General features: G+C 43.4%; 1 protein-coding gene across 2 annotated transcripts in view; it reads right to left on the bottom strand.

The window, feature by feature from the left end:
- Nucleotides 1-54: 54 nt before the first annotated feature.
- The window catches only part of LOC120063468 (BMP-2-inducible protein kinase-like), a 96,150-nt gene continuing 81,117 nt past the window's right edge, over nucleotides 55-15,087 (bottom strand). For both annotated transcript variants that reach the window (XM_039013849.1, XM_039013850.1), the window contains exon 16: nucleotides 55-2,968. In XM_039013849.1, the coding sequence (XP_038869777.1) occupies nucleotides 1,371-2,968 (1,598 nt within the window). In that variant the 3' untranslated portion in view covers nucleotides 55-1,370. The remainder of the gene's footprint in view (nucleotides 2,969-15,087) is intronic.

Genomic DNA, 15,087 nt, shown 5'->3' with positions numbered 1-15,087 from the left:
TTTCGTACTCCCAAGTTGTAGTAATAAAATACATATTGGATTACAGACTGAAGGCCATTTAATCCCCAAAAAATGTTTATTGCATTTAGACAACAAAATTATGGCAACTTGTTAAAATAAATATTATCCAATGGATTCCATAGGCAACTCCCAGCTGTTTAAGTATGTATGGTAGGTAAAGATCTTTCTGTAACATTGGTTTTATAATTACCAGACAATGGAAGAGTTGATGCTGAAAGTGCATTTCATTTGAACACGACCTGATTCTAATAGACTAATAAGTTGTACTTCTTTAGACCCACTTTCCCTTTATGAATGCATGGCTTGTGTTACCAAATCGACGAGAGAGTCTGTTTCAGGACTAAGAAGAGGTGGAAGTAGTCAGATATCGGGAGATTCAGTTTCACCACGTAGGAGAACAGTTGTGTTCTTCCTCTCAAGGTAAAATAACATCACTTTTTAAAATTAGAACAGAATTTAATTTACTGACACCGTTGTAATGCTAAAAGTATAGAAAACAAACCTAACATTGAAACGGTCCTAAATCATGAAAAAAAAAAAGCAATCTTTAAACAGAACCAAAATCCCTTTTCGTTCTATTATTTAAAGAATGCAATAAAAATAACAAAACCATAAAAATGTATCGCTATGTGTCTAGACTCTAAATGTAAAAATATGCATAGAAAAACGTCTATGTCGGGTGAAATATTACAGTGGTAAATGCCTACTCTGAAACGACTCATAGAAGGGTAACGTTAGCCCTTTGCTTAGCCAATGGTTTCCGAGGAACTGTGCAGCAGGGCAGAGCCATGCCCATATAAGGCTTTGTGGTGCTAAATTACTCATCTTATTGGTAGATCATGAAGGAGGCCACTATCTACACATAAAAGTTCTTTTGTTTTTTTTGCAGCAACTCAACCAGTCGGAACACTGAGCGAGCTTGTTTGTCACAGTGTGATCTTGAGTGAAACCGTTATCAATCGCCCAATCCTGTTAAAATGTCTCGATGCGATGCAGCATATAAGGCTTGTTAGAAAACAGGTACAGGCAGAAGTAGATGCGTACAGAACCTGAAATAAATCATCCATACTCCACAGGTTTACGTTGGTTTTGTTGATCCCAAAATCCAGTTACTAGCGTGTTAAAAATATTTTTAAGAAGAAAAAAAAAGCATTGGAAACACTTAGAGCCGTTGCTGGTAGTTTCATTTGGCCGAAAAGATAATCAACTACCACACCACCAATCTAGCTGCCATCCCTTGGATGGGAATTCACCCCCCTGGGGACTGCATAGGCTTGGCGTAACACAGCGATGTGATTGAGAAAGACAAGAGCACGAGTGTGTTTGTGGCGGGAAGACGAGTGAGACATTCACTGTTTGGAGGGGAAAGGCGCAGCTCCAAAAGGATCCAGCTCCACGAGCTGAGACGGCTGCTGCTGATGTCCAGGGTGAACCACCAGTTCTGTGAAGGGCACCGCCCCAAAGTCATCCATGATGTTCCCAACCCCCAGCGCCCCGTGGAGGGAGCTGGTCTGAGGCCTGCCATTGGCCGAAACTATGTCTGTCTTGCCGTCCATTAGACCTTGGTACTGGCCCTGGTTGAGTCGGCTGCCATCTTGAGGACCGAAAGGTTTGGCACCAAAGGGGTCCAAGATGGGGTCGATCTCACTAGGAAGGCTAGGTAGGGAAGACCCTTTGTCTTTGTCGGTCATCGTTACGCTGCCGACGCTGATGTTCTCCTTGGAATCTGAGGTGCTGAGGAACTCGTTGGAGCTCTGGGAGTCCCTCCTGCCGACCTTCTTGTGCCGGCGGACGCGCTCGGGGGTTCGGAAGCTGGGCTTGTTGCTCTTGCGGCTGCCGGTAGGCGTACCGTGGTGGCGCTTGCCGTTGCTGCCGCCGTCGGTGCTTCCAGAGAGCTTCCTCTGCCGTGAAGACAGCTTTTGGAGGCTGCGCTGCTTTAGCCTCTGCTGCTGGGGACTGGTCAAATCGTCGAAAGCTGGATGGAAGATGTCCTCGGCGCTCCTAGAGGTGGTTGGTGGCGGGGCCGTGGGGCCGGGCTGGAAGGGGGAGAAGCCGAACGGGTCGATAATCTCAGGGGACACAGGCGGGTTCTGACCCATAGAGACATCGCTGCTGCCGGTCTTGCCAGATTTGGAGAGGTTCCGGCTGAACGGAGCTTTTGTAAAGACATCAAACTCCTCCATGGCTTGGCTGGCCACGGTCTCCTGGCTCACCTGCCTGAAGGGAGCCGCGGAGAAGATATCTGCACTTTCTGTGGGGGACGCCACAGGGGGAAAGAAGGGCACCGCGCAAAACACATCGGCACCAAATATGTCCTTGATTCCACCACCACTAGGGGGAGCTCTAACAGGAGCCACACCGGGCGACTCGGAAGGTGTGATCATGATCAGCGTGGCCTCGGACTCCCCGCTCGGACTTCCCTCATGGGAGACAGTAGCTGCAGCAGCCACTGCCCCTCCTTTACCTCCTGGGAGCCTCTTTGAGCGTCCTCCCTTAGCTTTCCTGGGCTCGTAGTCCGAGTCGGAGCTGTGTTTGTCGTAATCCTCCTCGTCCTCCGAGTCCATTAACAGAGGCCTCTGGCCCAGCGTCTCCATTTCCTCCACATTTTCCAGTTCGTTGAAGAATTCTCCATGCTCTTGCTCGCTGTTCAGCCCTTCGTCCTCCTCCGGCTCGTCTTCCTCCTCGCTGCTCTTAGGGGAAGGAGGGTCCGACTCGAAGTCGCTGTCTGATTCACCGCCCGGTGGTTTGCGGGTCGTCTGTGAGCCGCCGTCAGAGGAGTTTCTCCTCCTGCTTGGTTTGTGCTCCTTGGCAAGAGGTTGCTGTAGCTGTTCCTCAAGGGCTGGCTGGCCCACAGGGACAGGAGCAGCGACAGGAGCGGTGACTGTAACAGGGGCAGCGGCTGGGATACTGAGCTCTTCAATAGGCTGATCTGTCATCACACTAGGACCTGTGGGATTGAAGCAGACAAGAGAATGTTACAAAAGACGGGAGAACTTGAAGATGTAAATTATATATAATTACCGGTAGCCTTTACACCCAAAGCTATACGTGACTATATATATACAGTGGGGAGAACAAGTATTTGATACACTGCAGGTTTTCCTACTTACAAAGCATGAAGAGGTCTGTAATTTGTATCATAGGTACACTTCAACTGTGGGAGACAGAATCTAAAACGAAAATCCAGAAAATCACATTGTATGATTTTTAAGTATTTGATACATCAGAAAAGCAGAACTTAATATTTGGTACAGAAACCTTTGTTTGCAATTACAGAGATCATACGTTTCCTGTAGTTCTTGACCAGGTTTGCACACACTGCAGCAGGGATTTTGGCCCACTCCTCCATACAGACCTTCTCCAGATCCTTCAGGTTTCGGGGCTGTCCCTGGGCAATACGGACTTTCAGCTCCCTCCAAAGATTTTCTATTGGGTTCAGGTCTGGAGACTGGCTAGGCCACTCCAGGACCTTGAGATGCTTCTACCAACCAGTAAGAATTCCGGCTCTCACAGACCTGTTAGTCCACTCCTTAGTGGCTGTGTGTTTCAGGTCGTTGTCATGCTGGAAGACCCAGCCACGACCCATCTTCAATGCTCTTACTGAGGGAAGAAGGTTGTTGGCCAAGATCTCGCGATACATGGCCCCATCCATCCTCCCCTCAATACGGTGCAGTCGTCCTGTCCCCTTTACAGAAAAGCATCCCCAAAGAATGATGTTTCCACCTCCATGCTTCACGGTTGGGATGTGTTCTTGGGGTTGTACTCATCCTTCTTCTTCCTCCAAACACGGCGAGTGGAGTTTAGACCAAAAAGCTCTATTTTTGTCTCATCAGACCACATGACCTTCTCCCATTCCTCCTCTGGATCATCCAGATGGTCATTGGCAAACTTCAGACGGGCCTGGACATGCGCTGGCTTGAGCAGGGGGACCTTGCGTGCGCTGCAGGATTTTAATCCATGGCGGTGTAGTGTGTTACTAATGGTTTTCTTTGAGACTGTGGTCCCAGCTCTCTTCAGGTCATTGACCAGGTCCTGCTGTGTAGTTCTGGGCTGATCCTTCACCTTCATGATCATTGATTCCCCACGAGGTGAGATCTTGCATGGAGCCCCAGACCGAGGGTGATTGACCGTCATCTTGAACTTCTTCCATTTTCTAATAATTGCGCCAACAGTTGTTGCCTTCTCACCACGCTGCTTGCCTATTGTCCTGTAGCCCATCCCAGCCCATCCCAGCTCTCTGGTCTTGGCCATTGTGGAGAGGTTGGAGTCTGTTTGATTGAGTGTGTGGACAGGTGTCTTTTATACAGGTAACGAGTTCAAACAGGTGCAGTTAATACAGGTAATGAGTGGAGAACAGGAGGGCTTCTTAAAGAAAAACTAAACAGGTCTGTGAGAGCCGGAATTCTTACTGGTTGGTAGGTTTTCAAATACTTATGTCATGCAATAAAATGCAAATTAATTACTTAAAAATCATACAATGTGTTTTTCTGGATTTTTGTTTTAGATTCCGTCTCTCACAGTTGAAGTGTACCTATGATAAAAAATTACAGACCTCTACATGCTTTGTAAGTAGGAAAACCTGCAAAATCGGCAGTGTATCAAATACTTGTTCTCCCCACTGTATATATACACACACATTGTATTATCTACCTTTTCTGTAACATTTAATTTGGTGCATGGAATTGAAGATCAATTTAGAAAATATTGCACTGTTAATACTAGTTGCAGCCAATGTTCTTGTTTGTGTAATTGTACATCATTGCCATTCCCAGAAAATTGCACTTCATACACAGAAAAAAAGATACAAAGTACAAAATCCTACTTTCAAGTTTAACAGATTTTCAGATTAAAATAATATGAAATGTCAAAGAAGCCTATGTTCCTAAAAAAACATTGAGATACAGATGGACCACGACTTAATACAACAAGGGTTTAAGATGACAATAGAGCACTCAGAGTAGATAGGGGATGGGGAGTGGGAGGGGCCATCTTTAAGACTTGAAACGTGATTATTGCTTTTGTTCTAAATCGAGTAACGATGCTTCTTATTACGTAGCTTTGCATGAGCTTTTGCGAGCTAGAAGGGCTCATAGGAGCAGGAGCCTATCTCTGTAGAGTGAGGCAGCTTGATGTACAAGTACACCCCCTGGACAGGAAGCTGGACAACGCTTCTTAGCGCTTGTAAATTCTAATATCACGAGGATGTAGTATTAGTCAAATCTGGATTAACCGACTGCTCTATTTGGGATTCTTCTGAGGTAACCTTGACGATCTCAGAATGATTTGAGAAAGCAAATCCCAACAGTTTGTTCCATTGTATTGGAGCAGACGGCACAGCAGAGGAGAATTATAGAAACTCATATGGTGCAAAAGCTGCTCTTTCTTTCTCTTTCTCAGAGGCCTAACTTGACCCCACTAACAACAGAAGGCTTCGGCGCAGCAGGAGAACAAACAAGATGTCTTTAAGACCAAAAAAAATGGTATCATATTTTTGAATTTATTTTTTAACTCCATAATTAAATGGAGCAATATAAGAATTATCTTTCTATCGCATTTCAACCCTTCAATCTTTGAATGCCAATTACTCTTTTCTACACAATCAAACACCTAATAGAAACCAGGTGTCTTTATGAGAAAGAATAGTGGTAACTGAATAGCATTTGTTCACTATGAATAAGTTAGTTGCGATAGAATGCCCGAACATAGCCCCCCCCTCCCCCCTGCTGTGCAGACAGAAATGGAAATCTGTTAACATCTGAAAATCTCTAAACTGGCAGGACATGACAGATAGAGGATTAAACAAAACCATTGTTCTACAGTAATGAACAAAGGCAACGATAAAGAGGGGGGAGGGCGGGTAGAAACAGAGAAAAACTAATTTTCAGAGAGCTTAAAACTTGAATGATTTATAAATGTATTTAATAAATGATTAACTGTTAATATCCTAATGATAACTTAACTGTATGTAACTCTTTTTTAAAAGGTAACTTTAATCTAAAGTATTACAAAAACAACTCTTCTTGCAGCCTTTGTTCATGAGTGTTTGTGAGTGAGGAAACCTTCTGAATCTGTTGGGACAAACCTGTCTATATGACAACCTAGTGACCACATGTCCTAATCTAACCTCCCACCTCAGTGGAACATCTTTTAATCAAAAACATTGCAACCTGGGGAGAAATACATGTATTTTCTGATGTTCTTTTTAGTTAAAAAAGAGACCGGCGGATGACACGGCCAAACACAGACCTTGTTAGACGTGGCATTAACAACAATGTACATGAATGATTTAAGCTTGTCAGGGACAGCAAAGGGTCAAGCTCTACTGTATATGTGGCTAGGGCTGGGTCTAATTCAAACATTAGAAAGACGTGTTCTATAATGCTTGCATGTGTTATCCTCTAGGATTTGTATTTTAACTTTAATTTATTTTACCCCCCCAAAAAATGAATCAAATGAAATGAGTCTGGCAGTGGGCTGAGGATGGGGGAACTCAGGACCATTCTGGTACCGTCAGGACATGGCCGCCCACTGGATTACCCAGAATTCTCTTCTGGCTGGCATCTGCTCCTTCCTCTGCTCACGATCTTACACCACCACCACCACGCACCAGGATGGCATCTGCTCCTTCCTCTAATGTCCTGTCCTGTAATGAGTAATGTCCTATATGTGTAATGTCCTGTAATGAGTAATGTAATGTCCTGTAATGAGTAATGTAATGTCCTGTATGTGTAATGTCCTGTAATGAGTAATGTCCTATATGTGTAATGTCCTGTAATGAGTAATGTAATGCCCTGTAATGAGTAATGTAATGTCCTGTATGTGTAATGTCCTGTAATGTGTAATGTCCTGTAATGTAATGTCCTGTAATGAGTAATGTCCTATATGTGTAATGTCCTGTAATGTGTAATGTAACGTCCTGTAATGAGTAATGTAACGTCCTGTAATGAGTAATGTCCTATATGTGTAATGTCCTGTAATGTGTAATGTAACGTCCTGTATTGAGTAATGTCCTATATGTGTAATGTCCTGTAATGTGTAATGTCCTGTAATGTATAATGTCCTGTAATGTGTAATGTAATGTCCTGTAATGAGTAATGTCCTGTAATGAGTAATGTCCTATATGTGTAATGTCCTGTAATGTGTAATGTAATGTCCTATATGTATAATGTCCTGTAATGTATAATGTCCTGTAATGTATAATGTCCTGTAATGTGTAATGTCCTGTAATGTGTAATGTCCTGTAATGAGTAATGTCCTGTAATGTATAATGTCCTGTAATGTGTAATGTCCTGTAATGTGTAATGTCATGTCCTGTAATGTATAATGTCCTGTATGTGTAATGTCCTGTATGTGTAATGTCCTGTAATGTGTAATGTAATGTCCTGTAATGTGTAATGTCCTGTAATGTGCAATGTCCTGTAATGTGTAATGTCCTGTAATGTGTAATGTCCTGTAATGTGTAATGTCCTGTAATGTGTAATGTCCTGTAATGTGTAATGTCCTGTAATGTGTAATGTCCTGTAATGTGTAATGTCCTGTATGTGTAATGTCCTGTAATGTGTAATGTAATGTATGTGTAATGTGTAATGTCCTGTAATGTGTAATGTCCTGTAATGTGTAATGTAATGTCCTGTAATGTGTAATGTCCTGTAATGTGTAATGTAATGTCCTGTAATGTGTAATGTCCTGTAATGTGTAATGTCCTAGATGTGTAATGTCCTGTAATGTGTAATGTCCTGTAATGTCCTGTAATGTGTATTGTAATGTCCTGTAATGTGTAATGTCCTGTAATGTCCTGTAATGTGTAATGTCCTGTAATGTCCTGTAATGTGTATTGTAATGTCCTGTAATGGGTAATGTCCTGTAATGTGTAATGTCCTAGATGTGTATTTTTGTGTATAACTGCTGACTGCTGCTACCTTGAACAAACCTCTCTTGCAAAAAAATATTTTAATTCAAATGAGTCTCACCACCACGATGTACTCAACCAGCGACCAGATTCTTCCTAGGATCTCCCAGAGGACCCTGCTGTGCTGTCCTGCTGTGCTACGTAATGAAAACACTTATGTCACCGTATATTATCTCAGAATGAGGTTAAGGACTTAAGCAGTTTTCACTTAATAATACATGGGGTTAAAATGTCTTGTTACTGGGGTTTATATAAAGCATCTCAGATTTCTGATCTAGGATCAGTTTAGCCTTTTAGATCAGAATGAAGAGACTGCTAGGACACAGGTAAGCACTTCAACCTTGATCAACACTCCTTCTCAGGGGGTTGAGATGGCACACCCTAACAATGCCCGTCTGTCACTGTCTGGTTAGGTCAACCTAACATAAATGGGATTAGTCCCATCAACCTACTACAGTAAACAACAGCCTAATCAACCACATCATATTATTATGCATCCTTGGCAGGGCTACATATGTTTACTGTCTTAACAGAGAAGCCACTGTGACGGGATAATACTGGCTGGGCTACATACACTCAGTGGCCATCAAGAACCGGGTCGGACCCCCCTATGCCTCCAGAACAGCTTGAATTATTCGGGGTGTGGAGACATTGCTCAATTGGTATCAAGGGACCTAACTTGTACAAAGAAAACATTCCCCATATCATTAAACCACGGCCACCAGCCTGTACCATTAACACTAAACAGGATGTGAGCAGTTGCCGAGGTCACTCGTTTCACCCATTCTAACGTTCCATCGAACAGTAACTGAATGCCTCGATGCCCGTCTGCCTGCTTTATACACAGCAAGCCACGTCCACGTGACTCACTGTTTGTAGAAGCTAATCATTTCGTGAACAGGGTGGTGTACCTAATAAACTGGCCAGTGTTTGCTCTCTCTGTTTCCACCTTCGAACAAAGACGTGACGGGGGATAATACTTAGGCCTAATCGTTTTGTCGTCTTTCAGATTTTATATATACACACACACGTTCAAAAGTTTGAGGTCACTTAGAAATGTACTTGTTTTTGAAAGAAAAGCACATTTTTTTTGTCCATTAAAATAACATTCAATTGATCAGAAATACAGTGTAAACATTGTTAATGTTGTAAATGACTTGTGGGTTCGATTACAGGCTCAAAATGGCTAGAAACAAAGAACTTTCTTCTGAAACTCGTCAGTCTATTCTTGTTCTGAGAAAGGAAGGCTATTCCATGCGCGAAATTGCCAAGAAACATAAGATCTCATGTAACGCTGTGAACTACTCCCTTCACAGAACAGAGCAAACTGTCTCTAACCAGAATAGAAAGAGTGGGAGGCCCCGGTGCACAACTGAGCAAGAGGACAAGTACATAGGAGTGTCTAGTTTGAGAAACAGATGCCTCACAAGTCCTCAACTGGCAGCTTCGTTAAATAGTACCCGCAAAACACCAGTCTCAACGTCAACAGTGAAGAGGCGACTCCGGGATGCTGGCCTTCTAGGCAGAGTTCCTCTGTCCAGTGTCTGTGTTCTTTTGCCCATCTTAATCTTTTATTTTTATTGGCCAGTCTGAGATATGGCTTTTTCTTTGCAACTCTGCCTGGAAGGCCAGCATCCTATCACCAAATGCAACATGCAACAATTTCAAAGATTTTACTGAGTTACAGTTCATATGAGGAAATCAGTAAATTTAATGAAATTCATTAGGCCCTAATCTATGGATTTAATATGACTGGGAATACAGATATGTATCTGTTGGTCACAGATACCTTTAAAAAAAAAAGGTAGGGGTGTGGATCAGAGAACCAGTCAGTATCTGGTGTGACCACCATTTGCCTCATGCAGCGGGACATTTCTTCCGCATGGAGTTGATCAGGCTGTTGATTGTGGCCTGTGGAATCGTGTCCCACTCCACTTCAATGGCTGTGCGAAATTGCTGGATATTGGCGTGAGCTGGAACACGCTGTCGATCCAGAGCATCCCAAACATGCTCAATGGGTGACCTGTCTGGTGAGTATGCAGGCCATGGAAGAATTGGGACATTTTCAGCTTTCAGGAATTATGTACAGATCCTTGTGACATGGGGCCGTGCATTATCATGCTGAAACATGAGGTGATGGCGGTGGATGAATGACACGACAATGGGCCTCAGGATCTCATCATGGTATCTCTGTGCATTCAAATTACCATCGATGAAATGCAATTGTGTTGTCTGTAGCTTATACCTGCTCATACCATAACCCCACCACCATGGGGCACTCTGTTCACAACGTTGACATCATCAAACCACTTGCCCACACGAAGCCATATACATGGTCTGCGGTTGTGCAGCCGGTTGGACGTACTGCCAAAGTCTTTAATTATTGCCAAATTCTCTCATTCAATTATTTGGCAACAGCTCTGGTGGACATTCCTGCAGTCAGCATGCCAATTGCACACTCCCTCAAAGCTTGAGACATCTGTGGCATTGTGTTGTGTGACAAAACGGCACATTTTAGAGCGGCCTTTAAATTGTCCCCAGCAAAAGGTGCACCTGTGTAATAATCATGCTATGCCACACCTGTCAGGTGGATGGATAATATTGGCAAAGGAGAAATGCTCAGTAACAGAGATGTAAACAAGTGTGTGCACAAAATGAGCGAAATTAGCTTTTTTTTTGTGCATATGGAAAATGTCTGGCATCTTTTATTTCAGCTCAGGAAACATGGGACCAACACACGTTGCGACTGACTTTTGCCCGAACGAGAGAACCCCCCCTCCCTACAGTATAACCCTAACCCTAACCCTACAGTATTACAAATCAGACATCATAGTCCTTTACATTCTCAAATCATTGCTATAATACATCTCACTCACCTAACGATATCTATGACGTAATTAAATTGAATATTTTATATTATAATATATTTTATATTAACCTGTATTTTAGCAGGGAAATGCCATCGAGACCAAAGCCTCTTTTTCAAGGGAGCCCTACATGTACACAAAGCATACAAAACGTACAACATTTACATTTAATACTATTGTCATAGGATTTAGAGGCCGAAGGAAGGCCACTGGCATTAAACAACTGAAAAAAAGGAATTTATTGCATTTTATCAATGGCAATTTGAATGCACAGACATACCGCGACAAGAAGCTGAAAATGTCCCAATTCTTCCACGGCCTGCATACTCAGACAGCCATTGAGGAGGTTTGGGTCGACGTGTACGACAGTGTGTTCTCCAGTTCCCGCCAATATCCAGCAAATTCGCACAGCCATTGAAGAGGAGTGGGACAACATTCCACAGCCATTGAAGCGGCGTGGAACAACATTCCACAGCCATTGAAGAGGAGTGGGACAACATTCCACAGCCATTGAAGCGGAGTGGGACAACATTCCACAGCCATTGAAGAGGAGTGGGACAACATTCCACAGCCATTTAAGAGTGGGACAACATTCCACAGCCATTGAAGAGGAGTGGGACAACATTCCACAGCCATTGAAGTGGAGTGGGACAACATTCCACAGCCATTGAAGCGGAGTGGGACAACATTCCACAGCCATTGAAGCGGAGTGGGACAACATTCCACAGCCATTGAAGCGGAGTGGGACAACATTCCACAGCCATTGAAGAGGAGTGGGACAACATTCCACAGCCATTGAAGAGGAGTGGGACAACATTCCACAGCCATTGAAGCGGAGTGGGACAACATTCCACAGCCATTGAAGAGGAGTGGGACAACATTCCACAGCCATTGAAGAGGAGTGGGACAACATTCCACAGCCATTGAAGCGGAGTGGGACAACATTCCACAGCCATTGAAGAGGAGTGGGACAACATTCCACAGCCATTGAAGAGGAGTGGGACAACATTCCACAGCCATTGAAGCGGAGTGGGACAACATTCCACAGCCATTGAAGAGGAGTGGGACAACATTCCACAGCCATTGAAGAGGAGTGGGACAACATTCCACAGCCATTGAAGAGGAGTGGGACAACATTCCACAGCCATTGAAGAGGACTGGGACAACATTCCACAGCCATTGAAGGGGAGTGGGACAACATTCCACAGCCATTGAAGAGGAGTGGGACAACATTCCACAGCCATTGAAGAGGAGTGGGACAACATTCCACAGCCATTGAAGAGGAGTGGGACAACATTCCACAGCCATCAGCCTAATCAACTCTATGCGAATGAGATTGTGTTGGGCTGCATGACGCAAATGAGTCACACCAGATACGAACTGGTTTTCTAATACCTTAAAAAAAAGGTATGTGACCAATCAATCCATAGATAAGGGTTTAATAAATGTATTTTCATTGACTGATTTCCTTATATGAACTGTTAAGTCAGGAAAATCTTTTAAAATTGTTACACGTTGCATTTATATTTTTGTTCAGTATATAAAATGCATTTTGCACAACTAACTAAAGCCCTTTATAAATTGTAATTAGCCTAAATGACACGTGAGGGGAGAAAAGACAGTCTTATTTCAAGCATTTCCCATCCACGTTTCCTTGATGAACTTTGACCTTTTTCCAAAAGAAGGTGAGAGAGGAGGTGAGCACATCTAATAGAGAAAAGGCCTGGGAGGTAGAGAGGACAGGAAGGAGGTAGAGAGGACAGGAAGAAAAGTAGGTAGAGAGGTCTATTAGAATGTAATTATGTGGGAAGGTGTACTGGAATTAGTTTTTAAAAAGGTCACATTTAAAAAGTATATTATATCAAATCTAATTAGCCAACACAAAATCCTCAAATCTAGTAGGGACTGAGGTGAATTTTGGTGAATAGGCCAAATCATAGAAAAGACAAGTTGTATGGACAGAAACTAAATGCCATGCATTAAGCATGTTACAGTCAGGGGCACATATTTCACTGGACTGTGATACAAAAAGAAGCAAAGGTGTGCTTTAGGAGCCTGCGGACGCCTCCCAGCGGCCGGGGAGGCTGTTTGGAGTGTTTATCAGACTGGATACATAAAAATAAAATAAAAAGTTATGTCCCTCCCCCCCCAAACACTTCTAAAACCAAAGTTGCGCCCCTGGTTACAGCCATGCATTAAACATATTAGTCATGCAGACATCAGCAAACACAGTTTGATCTCATGATCTTGCAGGACTGTGTTAGGATATTTTTTACTTGGGACTTTGCAATCAGATTGGATTTATAAAGAGACATAACCGCCATGCTTCATCTACAACTGATTAAACATCAAAGCTGGGATTTACCCCGTACATGTTCTCCACTCACAGGTTTTGAGATAGGCAGAGACAGTGAGCTGCTTATGGTTTAATGTCTTATTTCACCTGTTTACCTTTTCAAAAAAAGCACAGTCCGGTTTATATAACATGTTGGTTAAGGATTCCCCATACCCAAAGCACAATACTGTATATACAGTGCCTTTGGAAAGTATTCAGACCCCTTGACTTTTTCCACATTTTGTTACATTAGTCTTATTCTAAAATGTATTAAATTAATAAAAATCCTCAGCAATCTACACACAATACCCCATAATGCAAAGCAGAAACAGGTTAAGAAGTTATTGCAAATGTATAAAAAAACAGAAATACCTTATTTACATAAGTATTCAGACCCTTTGTTATGAGACTTGAAATTGAGCTCAGGTACATCCTGTTTCCATTGATCATCCGTGAGATGTTTCTACAACTTGATTAGAGTCCACCTGTGGTAAATTCAATTGATTGGACATGATTTGGAAAGGCACACACCTGTCTATATAAAGGTCCCACAGTTGACAGTGCATGTCAGAGCAAAAATAAAGCCATGAGGTCGAAGGAATTGTCAGTAGAGCTCCGAGACAGGATTGTGTCGAGGCACAGATCTGGGGAAGGGTACCAAAACATTTCTGCAGCATTGAAGGTCCCCGAGAACACAGTGGCCTCCATCATTCTGAAATGGAAGAAGTTTGGAACCACCAAGACTCTCCCTAGAGCTGGCCGCCCGGCCAAACTGAGCAATCGGGGGAGAAGGACCTTGGTCAGGGAGGTGCCAAGAACCCGATGATCACTCTGACAGAGCTCCAGAGTTCCTCTGTGGAGATGGGAGAACCTTCCAGAAGGGCAACTATCTCTGCAGCACTCCACCAATCAGGCATTTATGGTAGAGTGGCCAGACGGAAGCCAATCCTCAGTAAAAGGCACATGAGACCGCTTGGAGTTTGCCAAAAGGCACCTAAAGGTCTCAGACCATGAGAAACAGGATTCTCTGGTCTGATGAAACCAAGACTGAACTCTTTGACCTGAATGACAAGCGTCACGTCTTGAGGAAATCCCATCATGCTGTGGGGATGTTTTTCAGCGGCAGGGACTGGGAGACTAGTCAGGATCGAGGCAAAAATTATCAGAGCAAAGTACAGAGAGATCCTTGATGAAAACCTGCTCCAGAGCGCTCAGGACCTCAGACTGAGGCGAAGGTTCACCTTCCAACAGGACAACGACCCTAAGCACACAGCCAAGACAACGCAGGAGTGGCTTCGGGACAAGTCCTTGAGTGGCCCAGCCAGAGCCCGGACTTGAACCCTATCTAACAGCTCTGGAAACCAGAAAATAGCTGTGCAGCGACACTCCCCATCCAACCTGACAGAGCTTGAGAGGATCTGCAGAGAAGAATGGGAGAACCTACCCAAATACAGGTGTGCCAAGCTTGTAGCGTTAAACCCGAGACTCGAGGCTGTAATCACTGCAAAAGGTGCTTTTAACAAAATATTGAGTAACGGGTCTGAATACTTACGTAAATGTGATCTGTTTTTAATTTTTAATAAATTAGCAAAAGTTTCTAAAAACCTGTTTTTGCTTTGTCATTATGGGGTATTGTCTGTGGATTGATGAGGGAACATAATAATGTAATACTTTTTAGAATCAGGCTGTAACGTAACAAAACGTGGAAAAAGTCAAGGGGTCTGAATGCTTTCCCGAAGGCACTGTATAACATGTTGGTTAAGGATTCTCAATACCCAAAACATAAGCGTTGCTTCAATTCATTATCAGAACAAATGTCTGTCGCTTTTTTTGTTAGTCATTCAGGAGGTGCAGACCCACGAAGACAGCCATGTTAATCTGAGAAACATCTTGGTGTAACGATGGGCAGATAATACCACTCAGAAACCTACAAAACACCTCATCGTTTGGCATCT

This window comes from Salvelinus namaycush, chromosome 18, assembly GCF_016432855.1.
Source record: "Salvelinus namaycush isolate Seneca chromosome 18, SaNama_1.0, whole genome shotgun sequence".
NCBI classification, from domain to species: domain Eukaryota; kingdom Metazoa; phylum Chordata; class Actinopteri; order Salmoniformes; family Salmonidae; genus Salvelinus; species Salvelinus namaycush.
This window is presented reverse-complemented; position numbering and strand designations above follow the sequence as displayed.